General features: G+C 51.7%; 1 protein-coding gene across 3 annotated transcripts in view; it reads right to left on the reverse strand.

The window, feature by feature from the left end:
- The window catches only part of GALNT17 (polypeptide N-acetylgalactosaminyltransferase 17), a 211,215-nt gene that overhangs the window by 53,721 nt on the left and 134,114 nt on the right, over positions 1 to 23,380 (reverse strand). For all 3 annotated transcript variants that reach the window (XM_069033390.1, XM_069033391.1, XM_069033392.1), the window contains exon 6: positions 17,307 to 17,424. In XM_069033390.1, the coding sequence (XP_068889491.1) occupies positions 17,307 to 17,424 (118 nt within the window). The remainder of the gene's footprint in view (positions 1 to 17,306; positions 17,425 to 23,380) is intronic.

Consider the following 23,380-nt stretch of genomic DNA (forward strand, 5'->3'; position numbering starts at 1 on the left):
AGGGGGTAAAGGGTTAACAAATAGCACACTGCTCACTGCGGAAGAGAGAACGCTGTCTGCCTTGATGATGAAGTGAGTGTAGTTGTGACAGATCTGGGGCTGCTGTGCTTAACCTCTCCTGCAAGGAGATTTTGAGCTGATTTGCTCTGTCAGAAGAAATCCTTCCCACTGCCAAGCACTTCCCTCCATCTGAGGGTTTAGCTGGCGGCAGGGAGCACAAACAACTCGGAAATCACTTGCTGTAAACTTGTGTGCATCTCCTGTGCTCTCGGGCTCTGCCAGAGCTGTCCTGCAAACACACAGGAGCTGTGGAGTGAGGCCACACAAGCAGAGGGCAAACAAGGACTGAGATCCATCTCTCCTCATCCCCAGAGCTGAGCCACCCTCAGGCCCTTATCCAAACTCCCAGAGAGACTTCAGCAGGAGGAACCACTCCAGGCCCAACTCCTTCTCCTTTTAAAGCACAGGAATAGTCCAGGATTTTTCCATGAGGTTTGGAAGAGGAGACCCTTCAATAAGAAGCCCAGAGCACTGCAAGGCCACAGCCAACATGCTGCTGCGTGCTCAGCAAAATGAGGGGGAAAGGGCAGGGTGGAAGAGGCTGAGCAGAGGCAAAATCCTGGAGTTCTCTCTTTGCCTTCAGCCAAATCCAAGCCCAGGCTTTTTACTGGGAAGTGGTGCTGGATGTAGCCAACAGCTGGTGCCTGGTGAAGAGGAGGAACGTGCAGTTCTGCCACCCCAGAGCTCACTCGCAGCCTTGGGCAGAGATGGGGGTGACATTTAGAGCCAGAAGCAACCTTCTCTGCATTTAATAGCCCCCAGTGGGCTTTTCCAGGAATTAATGCAGGAACTTGTTGAACAAATGAACCTTTAGCAGCAGCCAAGTACCCATGCACAGAGTAAAGCAGCACCTTCGGTGTTTCCAAACCCCTCTGTGCTCCCAGGGCAGGGCCCAGGGAAAAGCCTCTTTCTGCTTCCTCATCACTTCTGATTTAGAGCTTTCCCACACCCTCCTCCTCCCTCCAGGCCCTGGACTCTCTCTGCTGAGCACTCCCCCCTTGATGAAGGAGCCCTTCTGTGCCCTCCATCACCTCCTCTGAACCATTTCCAACTCGGAATCACCTTTGAGCCTGCAGTCCCAGAGCAGGCAGGGTGTGGGCAGCCAGAGCAGTTTATTCCCAGCTCCTTTCCTGATAAACCCCCGTGGCTTTGCTGCCACTGACTCAGAGGTGCTGTTTGCAGGAGCTGCCATGGTGACACCTCCATGCAGAGGAGGGGACAGAGTTTCACAAGGCCCAGGAGGGACACGGGCAGGGAAATCCGTGGGGCTTGCAAGACCCTGCATCAAACGTGGCTCAACCATCACAAAACTTCCACCTCCGAGGGAGCAAACACCCCGGGAGCAATTCTAACAGAGAAACCTGCTCAGCTCCGAGAGGCACAGCCCTTCCAGGTGATCATCAGTGGCATCTGTACAATGCTTTCCATGCCTTTCAGCTGCCTCCATCAGACACTCTTCACTCTGCTCTATTTCCATTATCTGCCAGGAGCTAAATGCTCTCCCTGACAACAATCGAGCTGCTTCTCTAGAGCACAGCTCTCCTTTCTCCCTCCCAGTGATGCTTCCCAGTAAGGAAAGCAGCCCCAGGACTTGCTCCTAACTGGAATGGAAATATGGAAACCCAGGAAAAGGAATCTTCTTTGCACTTCCTTAGGATGTGCTGAGAAAAGCTCAGCAGAAGCAACATCATCCCCTGAGATCTCCAGCCTTGGGTCACGTTTCCTTGTACCTATAAAGAATATTGCTCCTCTCCTTCCATAAAGCCCTGGATTTACACCAGCAGGGTGAGAACTGCCTGAGCAGAACCTCCACCAGGTAAAACACACCTCGTTTATCTGCAGCTCCAGTAATGGACCTGAGGGCGTAGATCAGCTTGGGGAGCACGCACTGTGCACTGCCTTAAATGCTGCTATAAAATAAGGAGGTTTATGAATTCCTGTTGTTTAGTTAATCATCAGTTTATTTCAGAACCCTGCACACTGCAAGGCAGATCAACTTGAGGGGAAAAAGGAAAAGAGATACAATTTTATGGGAAGATAAAAAAAGAGGTTTATTATATATAACCATTAGAGTTCCTCCTTCAGATGTTTCAATGTCTAATGAAATTTAAAGCTCTCTCTGTGTTTTCCTCCCTCCTCTCCAGCGATGATTGCCTTTAGAAATACACCCCAGTTACAGTAACATAACCAGAAATGATGGCATGCCATAGGTATTTTATTATGCATTCCGTTTTTTAGGGCTCAGATTCTATCTGCACCACAGAAACGTGGTCAGTAAAGCTGCCAGAACTTCTGCAAAGACAGCAAAACTGACAATTCCCCATTTCATATCACATTTTCAAACATATCTCCCTCTTAAATGTTACAGGTCTTCTAAATTTGATGCCAATAAACACATTTTCCCCTTTAAATGTGTCCCAGAAAGCCAAGCAAATCCATTAAACACAGCGAGTGCTACCCCTGGAGCAAATGAAATCAGGCGTCCCAGGCTCACACTCCCCTGGCTGCTCATTTTTGGGAAGATACTTCTCAGTTTTATTGGACATAAAGGTGTGGGAACAGGGGAGGAAGATTCAGTGTCTACATGTTCCTCCCAAAAAACGAAAATACAGCTGCTGTAAATGCTTATAAATTTAAATATAACAGAGATTTCAGAAGGAAGAGGCACTTTGAAGCAGGACATAGGGCCAAGCTCCCTGGCCTGGGGTGCAAATCTCCACCAGAGGGTTTTGGAGGCAGGGATGACACAAATCCCACACCTCCTACCCCTTTTGTCAGGTGCTTTTCCCTCCAAGAGGGAGTTGGCTCTTGCCCAGGTGGTTCCCAGCAGGATCCTCACCTCCCCAGGGCACGAGGCTCCCCTGGCACCAGCTCCTCAAACCCAGCACCCATCAGAGCAGCAGCACCTGCTCCCAGACACCCCGAAGCAGCTGAATCCAAACCTGTCCCCAGTCCCTCACCTCACCTGGGGACACCAGACACCCCCTCCGTGGGCTGGTCCTTCCACTGGGGATCCATCCACGCTGGATGCAGCTTCAGCTGCCACATCTGAGCTTATAGAGCAGGAAAAAATCTATTTCCTGCCAGTTCCACCTGAGGTAACCACCCTGCTCCTGCTCCCGAGCACCGCTCGGATCACACCAGTGCTAATCCCTGAGCAACTGCTTGCTCCTGTAGTTTAATCTAAATAGACAACAGAACTCTTGTAAAAATGAGACAAAAGACATGACAAGACACACTTCTGTGTGCCTGACAGAAGCAGCAAATGATGGAAATGAACAGTTCTGAAGGGCTTTTACAATGGTTCACTTGGCTGCTTTTGGGCTGTCAGCAAAAATTACCAGTGAGGTGCCCTGCTGGAGAGGGTCTGCCTGCTGCTCCTGCTGCTCCTGCTGCTCCTGCTGCTCCTGCCATCCACACAGCCCGAGCCACGGGGCCCTGGGTCTGCTTCCTGAGCCATTTGGAAGCCTGATTTGGAAGCTTTTGCTCCATGGCCTTAGAAGCAGTGGAGATGCAGCTCCGGGCAGCACAGGAGACAAACCCTTGGCTAGGAGGTGCAGCCCAGCTGCAGCAGATGGGGTCAGTGACGGGGCTGGGAGAGCCTTTAGCAAAGCAAAGCCATGGAAAAGTGATGCCGTGCTCTGATGGGATGGTGTGGGATGAGGGGGCAGCTGAGCAGCACCACGGACAGTGGAGTGTCAATGTCCCCAGTGCTGGGCAGCAGCTCCTCCCTGTGCAGGCAGCAGGAACCCAAGAAAACTCCCGGGGACTCGGTGGCTGTGATGAAATTGGACTGGAAACGTGGTTGCAGCCCCTGGATCCCGTGGGTAGCTCGAGCTGTGGAGGGAGGTTGGTGTGGGGAACGTGGCTGAGCAGCATTTTGGGTGCCCAGGTGCCACAGCCACACTCTGCCCCTTGCTTGGGGATTGGGCTGTGGCTGGAGGAGCAGGAGCTGCTGGGAACATCAGGAAAGTGCAGCTTTCTTCCAGCTCTGCTTTTTTCCAGGGTGGAATGAAGACACCTGTGCTGGCCATGGAAGCAGGAACCCCTGGGCCACAGCCTGGGCCATCTCCTGTGCCTCCCCAGCTCCGAGCACCCTCTGGAACAAGCACAGATAAGGAGAAAACAATTCCTGCCAAAATCTGAGTTCACCAGGACGGTGAGAGGTTACGGGATCTGGAGCAGAATCCAAATGCTGGGGAATGCTGGGGTTTAATGTTCACAGCCAAAGGCCAGGTTCCTGATCCTGGAATAATCCAATGAGGAACACGAGCTTGTTACAGACCCACAGGGTTTCAGAAGGGCCAAAGCCAAAATGCTGAATAGAAACCAGGTGTAATTCTGAACATTTAGATGGATTTAAACCCAAAATCCCGGGAAGGAGAGGAGAAGCATTGAACTTCCAGATGCAAACTTGGTGTTTGTTTGCAGCTCTACAGCTGTGGAGTCGACCAAACCCAACTGAATGGGGGGTGACAGCTGGGTTTGGGTTTGGGTTCACTCTCCTGGAGCTCACACTGATTAGAGAGGACTGGAAAGAGGGAAATGTGTCCAGACAGCACAAAAAATCACAGGGGGACAGTTCAGCCCCAGGATTTGGACCAATTCCCCCCATCCAGAGCTCTGAGGACAAAATGGGCAGGCACAGGAGGAATCCAGAGCAGCTGGGGTTCACACTGGGAACCTTCCTGGGCCACCTGAAAGGTGAAAATCAACAGTTGTGTCCCTTTGGTGGGGGGATAACATCTCTGGATGGAAAAGACCAGAGAGCAAGAAGTTTCTTTGCCATTCACAATTTGCCAGCTCTTCTAAAAGGCTCTATCCAGCCCCTTCCCCCCATCCTGGCTCATCAGTAATATCCAATATTTCCTTTGGGAAGGAAACAAAATGCATCCCAGCGATTCTGAGAACCCTGCTCTGCCCTCAGCACGATCAGTGCTGGAATGATGCCAGAGGTACAACCAGATGCAGCAGCTGCTGCAGGCAGGTCACCCCCAGGCCTGCCCGCTGCCAAAGCTCCTCCTGCAGGCAGGACCCCCCTGCCCTGGCCTGGCAGCTGTGCAGGACAGGGGTGTGCAGAGTGCTGGGCAAAGAGCTGAGGAATTTCAAAGCTGAGGCGCCAGGAGCATCCCCAGTGCCTCTGGCAGTGGCAGCCAGGGAGCAGGGAAGGGACAGACCACCCAGGATCCCCCTCTGAGCGCTTGTCACACCTCCAGGGCAGATCCTCTGGGTCCTGCTGTCACCGTGTGCCTTGGAAAAGCAGAGCTGCAGACTCAGAACTCCCATCTTCCATCTGATGTTAGATATATTTAGTCCAAATGTGAATTTATGCTTAACTATCTCTCTCAATTTAACTCTGCTGCTTTGACAGAATGAAACACCTCCTACAAAAACAAACGGGGGTTCTTTGTGCCTGAGGCAGGCCCAGACAGTTCTCTCCTCCCTGGGATTACACAGGAATTCTTCATTATCAGCTGCATCATTTGCAGTGGGGTCTGCAGTGCTGGGAGATTCGGAGGCTCTTTGCAGGCTGAGCTTCAAGGCACAGATCTGGTATTAAGGAGCTGCAGTCAGCACAAAGCTGTATTTCTTGATAAAGGAAAAACTCAAAAAAAAAAAAAAGGTGATCTGGCTTTATTGATGCCACTTCATTTGCATATGCCCACTAGCAGCACTTTGGTTAATTAACACGTATTTTGTGTCTGTAGATGAATATGAAATAATGGCTTTGGGTATAAATTTCAGCACTGAACAGGTTCACTTCCCTCCTTCTGTATTTCCTGTGTAAATAAGACATCATAACTCCCTGGAAGGTGGTGACACATGACAAAAGCCAAGAAGGATGTACTTGTATTTTAAAGCCAGATGAGTTAATTAGTTCATAAAATGGAAGCACTCTTTGGAGGGATGGGGATGAGCAACACCACCTTCTTCCAGGGAGAATTTTATTCTGGGAATATTAACCCTTATGACTCAGGTTCAGTCCAGGGGCCTCGATCCAGAACTTCACTTAAGCAGGTGAAATAATGCCCCCAAAATGGAAAGGGCTGCCCAGGTGCCTGGGAGTTAAGTGCTCTGCTGGATCCCAGCCTGGGCAGTCAGAGGTGGAATTCAATTTCATTTTCTGATCTGCTTCCTGCACCAGCAGCCTCCACCCAGCTCAGGCAGAGATAGGAAACGCTGCTCCAACCCCAGTGCAGAAAAGCCCCAATAGATCCTTCAGTTCCATGGCATCCAGTGCCTCAGTGGCCGAGTTTTTAGGCAAAACCAAGGAAGTTTGAGTGAACCACTGAGTCCTTATGGAATTTGAGGCTGGATAGGGCTGGGGGGTGAGCTCCAGCAGGAGGAGGCGGCGAGGAGGTCAAGCGGCAGCATCTTCCCAGCTGAGGGAAACCCTGGAGTCAGGAGAGGGATAAAAGAGGTTAAACACCTCTCAGGCCTTAGGCAGAGGTGCATCAGAGCCATCAGATCAGCCCTGAGCCAGCAGTCTGGCTGGGAGTAAGGAATCACCTCAGAGCACAGGAAGTTCACCGCTGTGAGGGAGTTCCTTTCCCAGGGAGCTCCGCCTGGGAATGCTGCTCGGAAGGAGCCCCACAGAGCTCCGTGGGGATCACGAGGACACTCCAGACAAGGATAAATGCACAGGGAAACGCCAATCCTGTCCAGTTGTTCCCACTGTTATCTCAGGGGTGCTCAGGGCAAGGCTCAGTGGTGTCACATCGAGGGACATGCGCTCAGGGCCGGGCTCCTGCTGCTCATGGAAAGGAAGGAGGGATTTTCCAGGATGGCTGGAGGAGATAAGGGATGAGTTCCTGCTAAATTTGGCTGGGAATTTTCTCCTCCTTGTTGCACTGAAGCAGTCCCTCAGGTCTGGGAAAGCTGTGGGAGAAGAGAGCTGGTGAATGTGAGAGGACCAAGCAGCTGCTGCTCTTGAGCACTGCCACGGATCCTGGCAGAGCCCATGGATGCCAACGCCTTCCCTACACACAGGAGGTGCTGCAATTCCTACCCCAACCAAGCTTCAGGCACACAAAATCCACCTGGACATGGCAAACCAGGCCCAGCGAGCTCAAGGATTTGTCTGGATCAGAGGGAGCCACAGGCTGGACGTGGCATGATCCAACAGGGATCTTCCAGAGCCTTTCCCGAAGCCTTGGATCCAGGCAGGATCGTGCAGCCAGAGTTAAACTCCTGCTCTGCACTCCAGGCACGTGGAGCTGGTGCCAGCAGCGGGAGCATGCCCAGCCACACCTCGGGCACAGGGCAGGAGCAGGGACTGGAACACAAACCCTGGGCTGGGTTTGGGGAGCGCTGGGGGCTGGGAATGGCACGGTCCATTGAAGAAGGGGCAGTCAATAAGTAACTCATGTAAGCACAAGTTAACTATTGGGAGACAGCAATGTTAGTTCAGACAGAAGATGTTAATTACAAAGCCTGAGAAGCCGAATTCACCCTAATCTTGTCAAGATAGAGGGGACAAGGATCATCTCAGAGATTGCTGAAACATTCCTCAAAGGACTACGCATGCCCAGGGAGAAAGGTGAAAAAGTTCACTGCGAGGATGACTACTGGCCTTCATCAGAAAGACCCCCGAGGAAGAGGAGAGGCCTCAGCGCGACCACCAGGACACACAGCGCATGCCTGGCCCATATGCTAATGATATTAATGACTTCCGAGAAATAATTTGTTTAACCACACCTGTCCCAAGGAATGTGATGAATATTCATCATTTAACCCTTAATACTGTGTTGTAGAGAGCACCAGGTGTGTGTTTGGAGGAGCGATCCCCACACACCCAGCGCCGAATAAAGCAAATACCCGCTTCTCTCACTCTGTCTCTGAAGTGTCTCCTGGCCCGGTTGAGGCACGATTCACCATCCAGCCTGGCCCTGGGCTGACAGCAAACACAGGGCTCTAAAGCACCCCAAACCCAAGGATTTGGGTGTCCAAGGGGGATGCAGGAGGAGATGCTGGGTGCTGCAGCCGCAGGGGATGGTGGAGGAGGCAGAAAGGCCTCCCTGAATCTGGAGTGCAGCTACCTCGCTCCAGGGCTGGGACAGTGTCTGGTCACTGTCTGACTGTTGTGTCACCGTCATTCCCCGCTGACTCTGCAGGGCTGGGATGGATCCAGGCAGGGAAAGGCTGTCAGTCTGTTCCCTGCCATCCCAGCAGCCTTCCAGCTGCATTCCCTGGCCAGGGGCAGTTCCGAGGAGAAGGAAACGCAGCGTAGCCAGCTCTGAGAGCCTCAACTGCAGCGAGGGCCCGTGGAAAACAGGGGGTTGTTTGTAAAAATGAACAGGTTTGACCTCAAAGTCCTTGAGAGAGGACGACGGCAAAGCCTCACAGAGACCCCAAACACACCAAAAGCTGCCTGGGAATTTTAAACTCCAAGCTTCTGGGTTGAAAATCACAGGAGTGGAACAGCATTGATTACATCTTACCATGGATAATCCTCAAGCTTAGGAGAAATCTGGAGTCAATGAAGAGAGACTCTTATCCCTGGAAAAAGCCAGCACTTAGTGAGCCAGGGCTGCTCCTGCCCTGCCTGAGTCACCAGACACCAGAAGAGGGATAAAACCAACTTTGTGGCTCTGGCAGAGGTGGGAAGGGAGCTGTGTGTCCCACAGCCCCAGCAGGTGCATCACAAGTGAGTCTGCTTGTAAGAAAGGACAGACAAAAAGACAAAAAATTCCCTTTGCTCTGCAGTCATGCCAGGCAGGGAGCTTTCCAAAGGCTTTAGGAATGTAATGGGATGAAAAAACACCTCACGCCTCCCCTCAGTTCATTACGAGCCTCATTTCTTGGTGGGTAGCTCCACGTCACATTTTCCTCGGCATTTCCCAAGAGTGGTTTTTTGTCAGAAGACAAAGGTCAGTTTTGCTGGGAGTTGGATTTTAGGGAGAGACAAGCCTGGTTTTTCTGGTTTCTGGGGTAATTTATATCCCAGACACCGCAGCACACGCACAGAGCAAATGTGCTGATGCTCACCTTGCACGGGGAGGAGTGAGGGCAGATTTCAGTGCTTGTTCCAGGCACCCAGGAATGCTTTGGAGGACAGTTGTCCTCCAGGGACAGCAGCTATAAAACATCTTCCAGAGGGCCTAACTTTGCTGCAGCTCAGCAATTCCTGACCCAGTCGCAGCCTCCAGGCACTCGGGGAGCCAGGGCTGCTCCAGCTCATGCATCATCCCTGCAGTAATGAGATCTCAGGGCTGGAAATGGGGCCGTGGCCCAGGCAATGGGACAGGAAGGGCTGGCCCAGGGGGCCGATAAGGAAGGGAAGCAGTGTGCCTTGCAGGATGCTGGGCAGGATGGAATTGAAATGATTTATTTCCCTTCTGGCACCCCCCGTGCCAGCTCCTGCTGCAGGGAAGTCCCTGAGTCCTCCCCACACCAGCACGGAGTGGCTGGGGACAGGTCCTGGAAGGGGCAGCACTGAAGGATCCCTGGGGATGGAGGGATTCCTGAGCATCCCAGCCTCGGCTCCCAGGGAACAAAGGACATGGCCTCAAGCTGCACCAGGGGAGGGTCAGCTTGGACATCAGCAGGAATTTCTTCCTGGAAAAGGCTGCCAGGCACTGGAACTGCCCAGGGAGGTTTGGAGTCCCCATCCCTGCAGGTGTCCAAGGTGTCCAAGGACGTGGCAGACTCAGCGCCTCCTTTGCCACCTCCTTCCCCACAGAGGATGGAGAGCTGGAAGCCCAGGAGAAGTTAAAGGGATGGAAGTCATGCCCAAGAAACACAGCGTGGGATGGAGAACCAAAAACCAACCGTCCTGGGGGCACTGGAGGTGTCTTTGCTGTTCCCAGCCTGGGTGTGGGCAGGGGTGGCAGCACCTGCTGGAGGAGCAACCTCAGTGGACAGTCAGTGAGAGCCAAACCCTACAGCAGGGGAAATTCAAACCTCCCCAAAGTTCAGTGGAAAGAGCAACCTGGATGGGTTCTTCTGAGCAGGAGGAGCAGAGTCTGAGCAAAGCTGAGCACAGCGGGAGCTCCCTCAGGGTTTGGGTGCCATTTTCTGACACTCGCTGGCAGAGGGCACAAACAAACCAAACTCTGCCAACCCAGGAACCTGCCAGCCCCTCGTCCTGCTCCCCACAGCCCAACAGCCACAGCGATGCTGTGCCTGCTCTGCACATCTGGATTTCACCACCCAGGCCCCTGGGTAGGCTCTGACCATGGCCCAGTGTTAAACCAGCCCCTGACAAATCCCAACCACTGCCTGCCAGAGGCACCAATCCCATGAAAATCCATAAAAAGCTGACACCTGCCAGAGTTTCAAGTGACAACGAGGCATGGCTGAGTCCTGAAATGGATTTCTTCACCCACCAGTGACTCTCACATGGTTATTGCACGGGCAGAGCCATCCCATTTCCCAGCAAAGATGATCAGTGTCTTCCCAGCATAAAAATCAACTTGTCAGGGACAACAGGAGAATCAGCTGGGGTGAAAATATCAGTCCCTTCTCCCTCCCCCACCTGTCCCATCTGCCAGCAGATAACAGGGGTGACAAATCCTTTGCTATCAGGAGGGAGCGAGCCAGGAGCCTCCTGCCATCCCCTTCCCAAGGAGGGACAGCCACAACCCCCAGCTCCTCCTGCTCAGAAACAATCCAAACACGGCTCCATCTCCATGGAGAAGGCTGCAATGAAAAGCATTTTACCAGTTTAGAAAATGAGAGCAGAGCTTCAGCTCAAGCACCCTCAAGCACCCACTGTAAATCCTGAGCTGACAGCTCAGATGCCAAACCTCGGGGCTGAACTCACACTTGTGCTGATTCCTGCTCTTAAAATAAATGCAGGCAGTGATTGGATATTGTTCAGGGGTGGAAATATTTCTTCCAACCACGCCACAATCACTCTGAAGAGCAAAATCTCCTCTAACAGGGGTCCAGGTACAAATAAACAGATGGAGGTTGTGTATTCCTGGTGTATCAGTGTTTCTAGGAGCTTTTCCAAGGTCAGTCCTACCCTGACTCTGATTTTCCTCCAAATTAACTTGATTTTTATTTGGAAACATCCTTAACTCCCAATTTCTAAGTGGATTTTGGTGTCTGACAGATAAAATACTGGTCTTGAGTTTATATCGTGGGCAAGTTTGGGTTGTGGGGTTTTTTGTTTGATTGTTTCAACCTCTTTTGATGGGGTTTTTTTTGATGTTTGCTGAACTGCAGGAATCTCCAAGGTCCCAGCAAGGCATCAGCAGGTCTGGGGTAGCTGCTCCATGCCCCTTGTGCCTGGAGATGGAGGAGGGAGAGCTGATCCATTCCCACACAGCTTCATCCCACAGATCAGGCCGGGCCAGCTGCGACTCCCATGGCTGATAAATAAAACTTCTCCAGGTTTAGTGGTTCCCCTGTTGCTTTTCCCACATCTTGCTCCAACTCCAGCATTTCTTTCCCTGATAGGTGAGCACAGGGTTTCATTCCCTGCTGGAGGGAGTCCAGCTCGGGGGTTCCAGCACAGGAAGGAAGTCCAGGGGAAGCCAAAGGGGCACCTCTGCTCTGGAGTCAGGCTGGGAGAGCTGGGGGGGCTCACCTGGAGAGGAGAAGGCTCCAGGGAGAGCTCAGAGCCCCTTGCAGGGCCTAAAGGGGCTCCAGGAGAGCTGCAGAGGGACTGGGGCAAGGAATGGAGGGACAGGACACAGGGAATGGCTTCCCAGTGCCAGAGGGCAGGGATGGATGGGAGATTGGGAAGGAATTGTTCCCTGGGAGGGTGGGCAGGCCCTGGCACAGGGTGCCCAGAGCAGCTGTGGCTGCCCCTGGATCCCTGGCAGTGCCCAAGGCCAGGCTGGACATTGGGGCTTGGAGCAGCCTGGGACAGTGGGAGGTGTCCCTGCCATGGCAGGGGTGGCACTGGGTGGGCTTTGAGGTCCTTTCCAACCCAACCCAGTCCATGATTCTGGGATTCCCCTCCTGCCCACAGCCCCACTTGAACATCCCCTCCACTGGCTCTGCCTCATCTCCACCTGGCCAGTTTTGGGAAGATCACAGCTCCTCAGGGATGTCCAAAGAGTGGATGTTTGAACAGTACACGGGCCCCAGAGAACAAAATCCCCGGGAATTCTACCCCAAAGCCTTCAGCTGGCCCAGGGCACGTTCCCTCCCTCCCTCCCTCCCTGCAGCCAGGGGTGCCCACACCTCCTGCAGCCAACCAGAGAGCAGAGCTGGGGAGGCACCTGCAGCAAAGTCCCCTTGTGCTGCCCCAAGCCCATCCCTCGGAAACCGGAGCGGATTTGTTCCCACACGTCCCAGAAAAGCCCTTCCCTGCAGCACCCGCAATTCCATGGCTAATTCAGTCTCCTCAAAGTGAGGTGGGCAAAAAGCCCACGAGGAACTGGATTCATCCCTGCCTCCTGTGAACCCTGAAAGCCTAATAAAGCCTCATGAATAAATTACAGGCTTTTCCAAACAATGCATCATCCTGGATCCTACCACGCTCCACATCCCGCATCCCCCAGCGTGCCAGGAGAGGTGACAGTCCCTGGGAATGCTGGAATTCACACCAGGCAGTGATGGACAGGGATTCTGGGTGCAGGCTGTGTCAGCTCCCTCTGCCTGCACCCAGACTTTAATTCATTAATCAGAAACACTGAGAGGGAGACGTTGGTGGATGATCAAAATCCCACAAACCCCATTTCCACGAACATGTGGCAGAAGCAGAAAGTGCCTCCATTATAAAAATAAATTCCACCCTAAGCAGGGATGTTTCTTCCATTTTGGTGACAGGCACTCACTATTTTTTAGATATAAGTTCCTTGCAAGCCCAAACCCAGCCCAACCTCCATCCAACAATGGAACAGTGCCCCCATTACACTCCCACCCACCACTCTCCATGGCAATTCCATGCAAAGCCTCATGGAGCCTGAGTTCCCAGTCAGGCTGGCAAGGCCAGTCTGTGCTTGCAGTGCATTTACTTTTATAAAAACAGAGGAGAAAAAACCCCAAATAAAACCAAAGCCTCTTTCTCCCAGCTGGCAGCTCTGCCATCCTCCCTCTGCTCCCACCCATGGGAGCCCTCCTCTCCCATGGGCTGCCCAGCCCTCACCTCAGGCCCCACAGATGCTGGAAGAGCTGCTTGGCCTGACCACCCTCACTTTGTTTCTTCCCAGGAAGAGACAGCAGAGTTTTATGGAGAATGCAAGCAGGAAGAGAAGGATTTGATTCTCTGGATGCGGAGAGAGTCAGGCTCCTGTGTGGAACTCAAACACACTTTTTGACAGCTTTGCTTTTGTTCTTTTGCTCTCAATATTTCAACAATGAACAATCATACTGATACCAACTAAACAGGCAGGAGGTTTGTCCCATTGAAATGCCACTACATGTCTTTTGAGGGTTTCTGAAATTGAGAGGACAGAGCTGGGGTACCCCTGGGAGGATCGATGTCCCTGCCAGGGCAGGGGGTCACTTTTGCCTGAAGAGCTGCAGGAGGAGGCTCTGATTGCTGAAATCACCTCTAACAACAACTTGTTGTACCCCTTTCTTTCCAAAGCTGCACATGGAGCGCTCAGGAAAGGCTGGGAGAGCTGGGATTGTTCACCTGGAGAGGAGAAGCTTCGAGGTGACCTCACTGTGGCCTTGCAGGGCCTGAAGGAGCTGCAGGAAAGCTGGAGAGAGACTTTGGAAAGGGCTGGAGGGACAGGACACAGGGAATGGCTTCCCAGTGCCAGAGGGCAGGGCTGGATGGGATATTGGGCAGGAATTGTTCCCTGGGAGGGTGGGCAGGCCCTGGCACAGGGTGCCCAGAGCAGCTGGGGCTGCCCCTGGATCCCTGGCAGTGCCCAAGGCCAGGCTGGACATTGGGGCTTGGAGCAGCCTGGGACAGTGGGAGGTGTCCCTGCCCATGGCAGGGGTGGGATGAGATGGTTTTTAACATCCCTTCCAACCCAACCATTCCATTATTCCATGATTCCCGTGCCTGGGAATGCCACTGAATCTGCCCCATGCACATAAATCCCCTGGCTTGGCAGCACCAGAAATCTGCCCTGTTGGATCTAGAGGACAAATTTTGGGGGAAAAGTCTGGGATATAAAGAGGAGATGCCACACTTTTCTTCTGGAAATACTTCTAAAGATCCACCCCGACCCTCAGCCCATTTAACAGCAGCAGTAAAAGCAGCTCAAGTCAGTCGTAAACCTCAAAGGGATCCCTGAATTGTGCTTGACTTAATGAATCCAATAATCGATTCCTGCTGCACAAATAAGGTGTGGGATGGATCAGCTAATAAGCATTCTCAGTTAATTGCTTTCTTCAAGTGACAATTTGTACAAATGATACCATCAAAGTAGTAATAATATCCCTATTGATTAAATTAATCTCGAAAAGACAACTCAAATAACTTTAATTAGCAATGCATGACACCAGCACGAAATGCTCTGAAAAGAACCTTGCAGCCCATCCCAGAGCTTGAAATCGTGGCAGCAGCCACGGCACAGACTTTGGCATCTTTAGTCCAGCAGATACACACAATTTCATGGAGCATCTTCAGGGAATGGCTGTGAGTAACCATGGAGAGCCACGGCTGCTCCCTGCAGAGCACAGGGCACAGGCTGCCTCCCCCTTAGTCACACACTGAAAACCACAAACAGCTCCAGAAGAAACAACTTTTCAGCAGAAGGAGCAGGGATGGGGAGCGAAGACTCTGTGCCAGAATTCCCACCTGGAGCTGCTGGGGACCCACAGCAGCAGCAGCACTGTCAAGCCATGAGAATTGGGCACCAGGTTTATGAAATCAGAGCAGAAACCCCTTCAAACAGAAAAGGGCTAAAGAGCTGGCCCAAAGCTCGTTCAGAGAGAGCAGGAGTGGAGCTGGGCCAGGAGAAGGGGATGCAGCACCCACAGACCCCACTGACCCCACAGCCTCCCCAGGAGGGCAGGGGAGCCTCGAGCGATGGAACTGTGGAATCCCAGAGCCCCGCTGCGAATGGGACTGACAGGGCTCTTCCTTTAAGGGTTTTTAGGGGGGTTTTAAGAGGCTCCTGCAGGACTTTCCTCATTCTGCTCACTGAACTCGGCACTGACAGAAACACAAGGCCCAGGTGTTTCCCCACAACAGGCACAGTGCAGCTCATTTTACACCATGTACAGAATAATGGAATTCTTTAGGCTGGAAAATTCCTCTGAGGTCTTTGAGTTCAACCGTGCCCCCAGCACTGCCAAGGCCACCAGTGCCCCATGTCCCCAGGTGCCACATCCCCACTGTTAAAGCCCTCAGGGATGGGGGCTCCCCCACCCTGAAGCACATTAATAGAACAGGACCCTTTACAGGGCTTTGGCCCTTCCAGATTAGTCCAGCCCAACCCTCTCAATTCTTTATCTCATGGTTTTCAGATTCCTTGATTGAATTTCCTGTGACAGGGTTAGCTTCTGCTTTTGCCTGAAACACTCCACATTTTCCACCTCCTTCTTGTGGCCTCAATGAATTCATTGTTTCATTTCTGTTCTTTGGGCAGTTCTGGCTTTAGATTTTTTAGATATTTTGGTGCCAAAACCGCTCCCAGGACTTGAGGTGAGGCTGCACCAGTGCAGAGCAGAGAGGGACAATCACATCCACAAAACATTTAAAAAGCAGCCCAGGATTCCCAGAACAATGATGGAATTTGCTCCATCATCTACAAGCAAAGAAACACTTCCTGCATTTATATTCATCCAGGAATCACTGAAACAAGCAAGGAACCCCCAAATTACTTCTGGGACTCTAGACAGCCTCTTCTCAGGCAAAACAGCAAAACACCCCCAAAAAGCATTCATAATTTTCTATTCACTGATCCTTAAAAGGATTTTATTAATAAAGAGTCCTTCTTTACCACTGTGCCACGAGATCTTGGTCACTAAAGGAGACACTTGAACAGAGATTGATTTCTGGAGCTCAAGAATCTTTAAAACTCTACTCTGTGTGGTCTTACAAGGCAGGTTTTTAAGTATTTTGGCTCTCAAAACCACCCATAATTTAAAAACCTTGACCAGAACCCACAGCCTGAGAAAAGGTATCTCTTAGAAACTCAAGCTTGGGAAAGTCAAATTGGGGAAGAGAAGGATTCTTTTTTTCCAAAAGGATATTTATTTGCCTTATTAAAAAATCCAGCACGTGAAAAAGAAGAGGACAAATGCTCACCACTTTCTCTAAGACATCCATCTGATTTTTCCAGTTAAGAAGCCAATCTTGAGTGAAATCCCCCCAAACCAGGCAAATGAGCTGAATTACTGTGAGAAGAGCAGCTCCACGATGAGACCAAAAATCCCAAATCCACACAAACCAGGAGAGCCACAGGAGGAGCTGGGTTTGGAGAGGGATCTCTCCAGCCCCACTGCAGGATGAGCAGGAATCACAAGGAGAGGAGCTCTGTGGCACATTTAGAGCCTTCAACTTCCACTCCCTTGTTTAAGTGAGGTTATTGCTCCTCATAGCCAACAACAACAGATTTCTGAAGGTTCCTCTGCCTTGCCAGCAAAGCAAATATCCTCTGGTAAATCTCGGAGCTGAACAATGATTTTTCATTTTTACAACAGCACAATCAATGCAATTTTCCCAGTTAGAAGTCTCCAGCCTCCCCTGTGAGCTCGTTAATGCACGAGAGTTGCACTCCAAACCATGCCTGGGAGAATCTCCGCAGACTCTGCCATCCTGGGTTGCTCTGAACACAGAATTCATCGCTGATGAATCACTTCAGTGTGTGTAAACACTCGAATCACTAAGCCAGATCTAATACTGTACACAGTAATCAAGGGATGGTGTCGGGGTGGCGGCACCGAGGCAGCTCTGAAATCCTGGCTCGTAGAGTTTCACTGCTCAAAGCTGTTCAAAGCAGGTTCTGTGCTTGTGAACACATTTTATTTGCAGATGCTAAATGCCTGGAAAAGATTTGCAGGCTTTGTGTCTTCCTGAGACACTCACAGTAGTCCCAGCACCCCCAAACGCTGCTCACCCAACCGTGTTTCTCTGGTATTTAAGATCCCTGTAACTTCCAGCAACACTGTGGCAGCACAGCCAGGTTCAAGCTGGAAATGCCCTTTCATTTCAGCAGCTTTTTGCATCGGGTCAGACAGATTAAAATCCAAGGCAAAAAATTAAACTCACCCCTAAAACCAAGTCATTTTATCTCCCCTGAATTGAAATTAAAATGCTGTGAATCCCATCACCTCCCAGCTCCCCTGAAGGATTCCAGTAACTGTTCAGGCCAACTCAGTAAGAGCTTTGGGTTCCTTACAACACTGTGAGGTGACATTTTTGCTGCCCAGGTGGCACAAACCTTGATGCCCAGCTCGATGTTCTCCCCTCCGTACACGTCCATGCCGGGGTCCAGCAGCCCGATCTCCCCGAAGAATTTCCTGTTCACCACGAACGAGCAGCCGATCATGGCCGGGGTCCTGCACCGGGAGAAACCACAGGAATGCACAGTCAGGGACATTTCCCAGCCCTTGCTGGGCCACGGGCTCATTTCTGCAAAGCTGCTGGGTTCAGGTGCTTCCCACCACTGGTTATCCCAAAGACTTTGTGGAAGTGAGCGAGCTCTGTGCCTTTGAAGACGTTATTTTACCCCTGCAATCAAATTGTCCAAAATTTTTACCGTTGCAATGAATTGCCCAAAATCCAAGCTCATTTCAAAATGGAGAAAGGGTTTTCCTGGGGTTAAATTCTAGAGGAGCTCTCAGGTTGTGGCTTTGCTGGAAATCCCTTGGGGTGTCTGTGGGCAAGGGCACAAGCTCTGCCCATAAACAAGGGAAATACAATAATGCCCTTTCCTTTCTCTGACGTCCAGCATGGCGTAGATTTTAGGATGGAATCTACTTTTTAGGGTATTCCAGGAAAGAGGGTTTCCAGTTGGAATCACAAAGGAGCCATCACTGCCAGCAACAAGCTCGCTGCAGATTTGCAGCAGCAAATCCTTTAAGAACTGTTTGCAGAACCCTCTGTGGGGTCCCTTCCCAGCTGCCCCAGTACCAGCAGGGCTCTGGGTTTGGGATCAAGGTGTCACATCCATCCTGCACCTCGTGTGCTCCAGCTCAGAGCTCTCAGCTCACACTGCAGGAGTGAGGAAGCTGGGAGCACCCATGGAATAGCCCACAGAGGGAGGACACACACAGTGTCGGGGTTAATCTCTCATAACTGTGCAATTTTAAGGACATTATAGAGGGCTGTGGTTCCTAATGACCCTCATTACTTGCAAACCCCTGGACCAGCTCTCCAGCTGCCACAGCTGCCCTGAGATGAGGATGCAGTTGTGATTCACACACTCTGAGATCACATTTCAGGGCGTTTCTGGAGCGCTTAGAGCTGCCAACCCTCTCCCTAAAACTGCACTTTGCCCAGAGCCCAGCGCTGAACAATCCCGAGCGGTTCTGCTCGGGCTGCTCGGGGGCCCTCAGCTGCTGCTGCCGTGGTCTGTGTTTGTTTGCTGTGCAGAGCTTGCCCCTGGCACGTTCCCTGGGCTAAAACAGAAACATGAAAAGCACTCTCCTGTTTGCCAGCTGCTCTCTGAATCCATGCTGTAATGGAAAAACCCAGGGATCCACTGAGTCCAGCAGCGAGGTCCTGCCAGAGTTTGATTTTTTGGGGAGTTCCAGGACTCCCCTGCCCACCCTGAGCTCCGAGCTCTGAGCAGGGGGATGGGATGGCCCTTGGCAATCCCACACCACCCAGGAATGCCTGCTCTCCAGAGGGAAGCTGCAGAGGTAGGAACGGGGCAATAGGATCCTGTGTTTCCACAGCAGCCCCCAAATCCTGCCTCAAAGCCCATTCCAGTCCTGTCCAAGGCTGGACTAAGCAGGTTTGGCCTGCAGAGGTGGAGAACAGCCCCAAATTCACCCAGCCCTGGCTCACAGACAGCAAGGCCCAGGCTCCAGCTCTCCATCTGCACCTCACACAGTGCCCAAATCTGCCACAGGAGTTCCTGGGGTCCCTGGGGCAGCCCAGGGCTCAGTAATTCCAAGGATTTCCCAGCTCAGCTCCACCAAGAGCCACCAAACTCACCTTGGTGAAAACCATGAGCTCCTTGGATGAAAGCTTCTGCCCACTTTAATATTATTATTTATAGACATTTTAATTCTTCTAATAGAAAGTAGAAGAGCTGGGTGCTGCTGCCATGTTAAATTAGCTCCAATTGGAATCCATCAGAGGGTTTTTCCAATAGATTTCTTCCCTGACAGCTGGCTCAGCCTTCTTTCCACAGAGCAGGATAATGTTTCATGGTTTGCTGCCACGCTGGTACTTAAGATTTCAATTCTCTTGCTTTATTTGTAGCAAGTTAACTGCCATTAACAGAAACAATTCCTTCTGAAATGATAACCACCTTACAGATGCCAAATCTAATAGTTCCATTATCCTAGATTACCTCCTGGAATTTAAGAGAAGGGAAAATTGCTCTGTTTTTTTCCAGAGTATGAACAACCCAGTTCATCTCCTCCACTGGGAATAGGTGTGGAAACCTCTGACTTCTCCAGTCAAAACCTGTTAGAGGCACTCAGAGAAGAGGCAAAAGCCAGAAAAAGAGTCCAGGTGAAAGTTTCAGACAAAGGAAATTGCATTTTGGACTCAATAATGTGGATCACAGGGAACTCTCAACCAGGTAAATGAGCTTTTCTGGGCTGGAAACAGCTCAGGAGCCATGAACAGGAGCTGTACCCTGAGAGAGCTTCTCTCATTGGTATTTAGAAATCATGGAATGGGTTGGATTGGAAGGACCTCAAAGCCCATCCAGTGCCACCCCTGCCATGGGCAGGGACACCTCCCACTGTCCCAGGGTGCTCCCAGCCCCAATGTCCAGCCTGGCCTTGGGCACTGCCAGGGATGCAGGGGCAGCCACAGCTGCTCTGGGAACTCCATCCCAGCCCCTCCCCACCCTCCCAGGGAACAATTCCTTCCTGAGACTTCACAACATGACTTCACTTTATAAAGCACAGAGCCACCAATCCTTCCCAAAATTCTGCTGGAAGCAGCTTAACTGGGATTTAGCAACTTCACCTTCACATTTTCCTCTTTCCCATTGTGCTGCACATCCTGTTCCAGCCCAGGACACCGGGAAGCTCCCGAGGCACCGCTCCTGGTCCCTCAAGCAATCCAAATTAAGTGCTCCATTCTCCTCTCTAACAATGCCTCCACATTAAATAAATGAGGAATCCAGCAGCGCTCAACAATTTCAATAAAAACACCATTTGATTTGGTGGTAAATCCTTCAAAAAGGTGGCCGCTGACAATAATGGATCGCTCATCCCCAACGAAATAATGGCCTGCAGACAAAGAGCTGATAAAGCCTCTTGTTCCTCTGCCCCTTAATTAAAAGCATTAACAGAGCTTGTTTTTAAAAATCACCCAGCTCAGCTGAATGCATTTTTATTTGTCCCCACAGCTATTCTCCCTGCAATGAGAAAGGAAAAGCAGAAGTTGGCAGGAAGGAAGAGCAGAGATGTCGGGCAGAATTCTTGGGTTTGTATCCAGAACTCCACAGTGTTCCTTCCTTGCCATTCTTTTGGTTGGTTCTTCTGTAGAACAAGTGAAGGAAGGTCAAGAAGAGCAGCTTTTATGAAATATCCTCCTCATGGATCTCTAAATAAAGATGATGGAGATACAGGGAAAAACGTTTATCCTGCTCTATTAAGTTACTTTAATGCTCTTCCTTTCTTTAGCTCACAGTTATCATCTAATGATTAAAAAGTCTCAAGGAGATTGCTCCTTCAATTTGAGGAAATTAATTTTCCCCCACAATTGGATTTGGCTTCCAATTTTACACTAAAGAGCAGGTTATAAAATATGTAGAAAAGAGATATTAAAAAAGTAATTAGTGGTTTTACCATTGACTGCAAGAGGCTGAGAACACACTGGAAGAACTTCCAAAGAACTTCCAGGGTGTCCAATTCCTGTTAAACTGCTGCTGCTTTTAATAAACTTGGATCATGGAGTTGCTCACCTTCCACACCACAAGGCACTGCCCCACAGTTGGGACATTGGGACAGTCCTTTACCTGCCCAGAGGAAAGTTCTTGGTCCCTCTCCCAACCCTGCCATTCCTAATTTAACACACTCAACTCACACAATTCCAATCAGGGAATCCTGGAATGGGTGGGGTTGGAAGGGACCTTAAAGCTCATCCCATTCCACTCCCTGCCATGGCAGGGACACCTTCCCCTGTCCCGGGCTGCTCCAAGCCCCATCCAACCTGGCCTTGGGCACTGCCAGGGATGGGGAATCCATGGAATAACCTCTGCCAGGGCTTCCCCACCCTCCCAGGGAACAATTCCTTCTCAATATCCCATCTAAACCCACTTTCCATCAGTTTGACCCCACTCCCCTTGTCCTGTCCCTCCAGTTCCTGATACAGGGTCCTTCTCTGCCTTCCCTGGTCCCTCCAGACCCTGGGAGGGGCTGTGAGGTCTCCACACAACCTCCTCTTCTCCAGGCTGAGCAATCCCAGCTTTCCCAGCCCGTCTCCATAGGGGAGGTGCTCCAGGTCCCTTTATCAACTTCATGGCCTCCTCTGGCCTTGCCCCAACAGCTCCATGTCCTCCCCACACTGGGGACACCAGAACTGTGCAGGGCTCCAGCTGGGGGCTCATGGGAACAATCCCATTTTCCATGTTGAGATTTCCCACTCCTGCTGCCTCTCTGCACCTCCCTGATGCAGCTGGGGCTCACTGGTGGGACCCAGCATCTCAGCAGGAAACTCTGGGAGCCTCTGAGCTCCAGGGCTGAAATTCAACCAACTCACAATATGTAGAAAATATCAGGTAAATTATCAGATTAAAGCCCCTGGCTTTAATTAGTGGCCTATCCATGATTTCCCTGTTGACAGCAGGGAAGGGAAGAACACCACCTTCATTTTCAAGTGACACTCTGGGATAAAACATTGGATTTTCTCTTGGCCAGAGGCAAGATTAAAGAGCTGCTTGCAAAAGAAACAACTGCCAGTGCTGTCCCCTCTGTGCTCAGGGAATAAATAAATATTAAAGCCTGGGATGAGAAACACAGGTTTGTACAAGGGAATATCTGTGTGGAAATGGAACACAAGGATGTGGCATTAGGGATTGACCCCTCTGCTGATCAAACAGGGACAGCCAGAGCCTGCCCCAGGCAGAATCCATCCAAACCCTCTGCTCTGCTGGCAGCCAGCTGCATCCTGGGAATCAGGGATGCCAGGGTGGAGCCTCCAGCTCTGACTGCTCCCTGACCAGTCCAGCCACTGCAGCACCACACTGGGCCCAGTCTGAGCTCAGCAGGACAGCTCTGGGGGGGCTGAGGGGCAGCATCCCTGCTGAGTGTCCCCAGGCCACCCTGGAGCTGCCACCATGCCCAGGTGACATCCTGTGCTCAGGGCACCTGCAGCCAAGCCCTCTGCAAAGCCACGGAGGAAAGCTCTGCTCCCTCAGGGCCTGGGGCAGAGAAAGGAGGAGGAGAGGAACTGGAGGAATTTAAAAGTCACTGGGAAGCAGCAGGCCTGGCTTCCAGTGGCACTTGGCTTCTGGACCATCCACTCCCTTGGGAACTGCCCTGCAGAGCCTGACCTGGCCCCTGGGCTGGGATGGGAGAGGTCGGGCAGAGCCTGGAGCTGGAGTGAGCCCGTTCCCTGAAATGGGATTGGACTGAGAGAAGTTCCTGCACAGGGAAATGGGGTCCAGCAGAGCAAACCAGAGATCCAGAGACAAAGCTGGCCCTGCCCATTGTCCCCCTCAGCTTCATCCCACTCCCTGTCCTCAGAGAGGGCTGGGCCACATCCAGGAGGCAACAAAGAGGGTGAGGATGAGGCAGAACACCCCTGCCTGGCCCTGGCCCTCTCAGCCTTCTCCCCATGGGCTCCTCAGCCATAACCCCAAACACATGGTGCCTCCATCCCAATCCCTCCTTACCCCATCCCAGCTCCTCCCAACCCCAAAGCCATGGTGCCTCCATCCCAATCCCTCCTTACCCCATCCCAGCTCCTCCCAACCCCAAAGCCATGGTGCCTCCATTCCAACCCTTCCTCTTTTCCATCCCAGCTTCTCCCAATCCCAGACACGTGGTGCCTCCATCTCAGCCTCATCCCAGCTCCTCCCAACCCCAAACCCACGGTGCCTCCATTCCAACCCTTCCTTAGGCCCTGGAATGGGCTGCCCAGGAGGAGGTGGAGTCACCATCCCTGGAGGGGTTTAACAAAGCCTGGATGTGGCGCTCGGTGCCGTGGTTTGGTTGATGAGGAGGTGTCGGGTCATAGCTTGGACTTGATGATCTCAAAGGTTTTTTCCAACCTATTCAATTCTGTGATTTTGTGATTCCTCATTTCCATCCCAGCTCCTCCCAACCCCAAACAGTGGTGCCCCCATCCCAACCCTTCCTTACCCCATCCCAGCTCCTCTGA

This window comes from Aphelocoma coerulescens, chromosome 19 (genome assembly GCF_041296385.1).
Source record: "Aphelocoma coerulescens isolate FSJ_1873_10779 chromosome 19, UR_Acoe_1.0, whole genome shotgun sequence".
Lineage (NCBI taxonomy): Eukaryota > Metazoa > Chordata > Aves > Passeriformes > Corvidae > Aphelocoma > Aphelocoma coerulescens.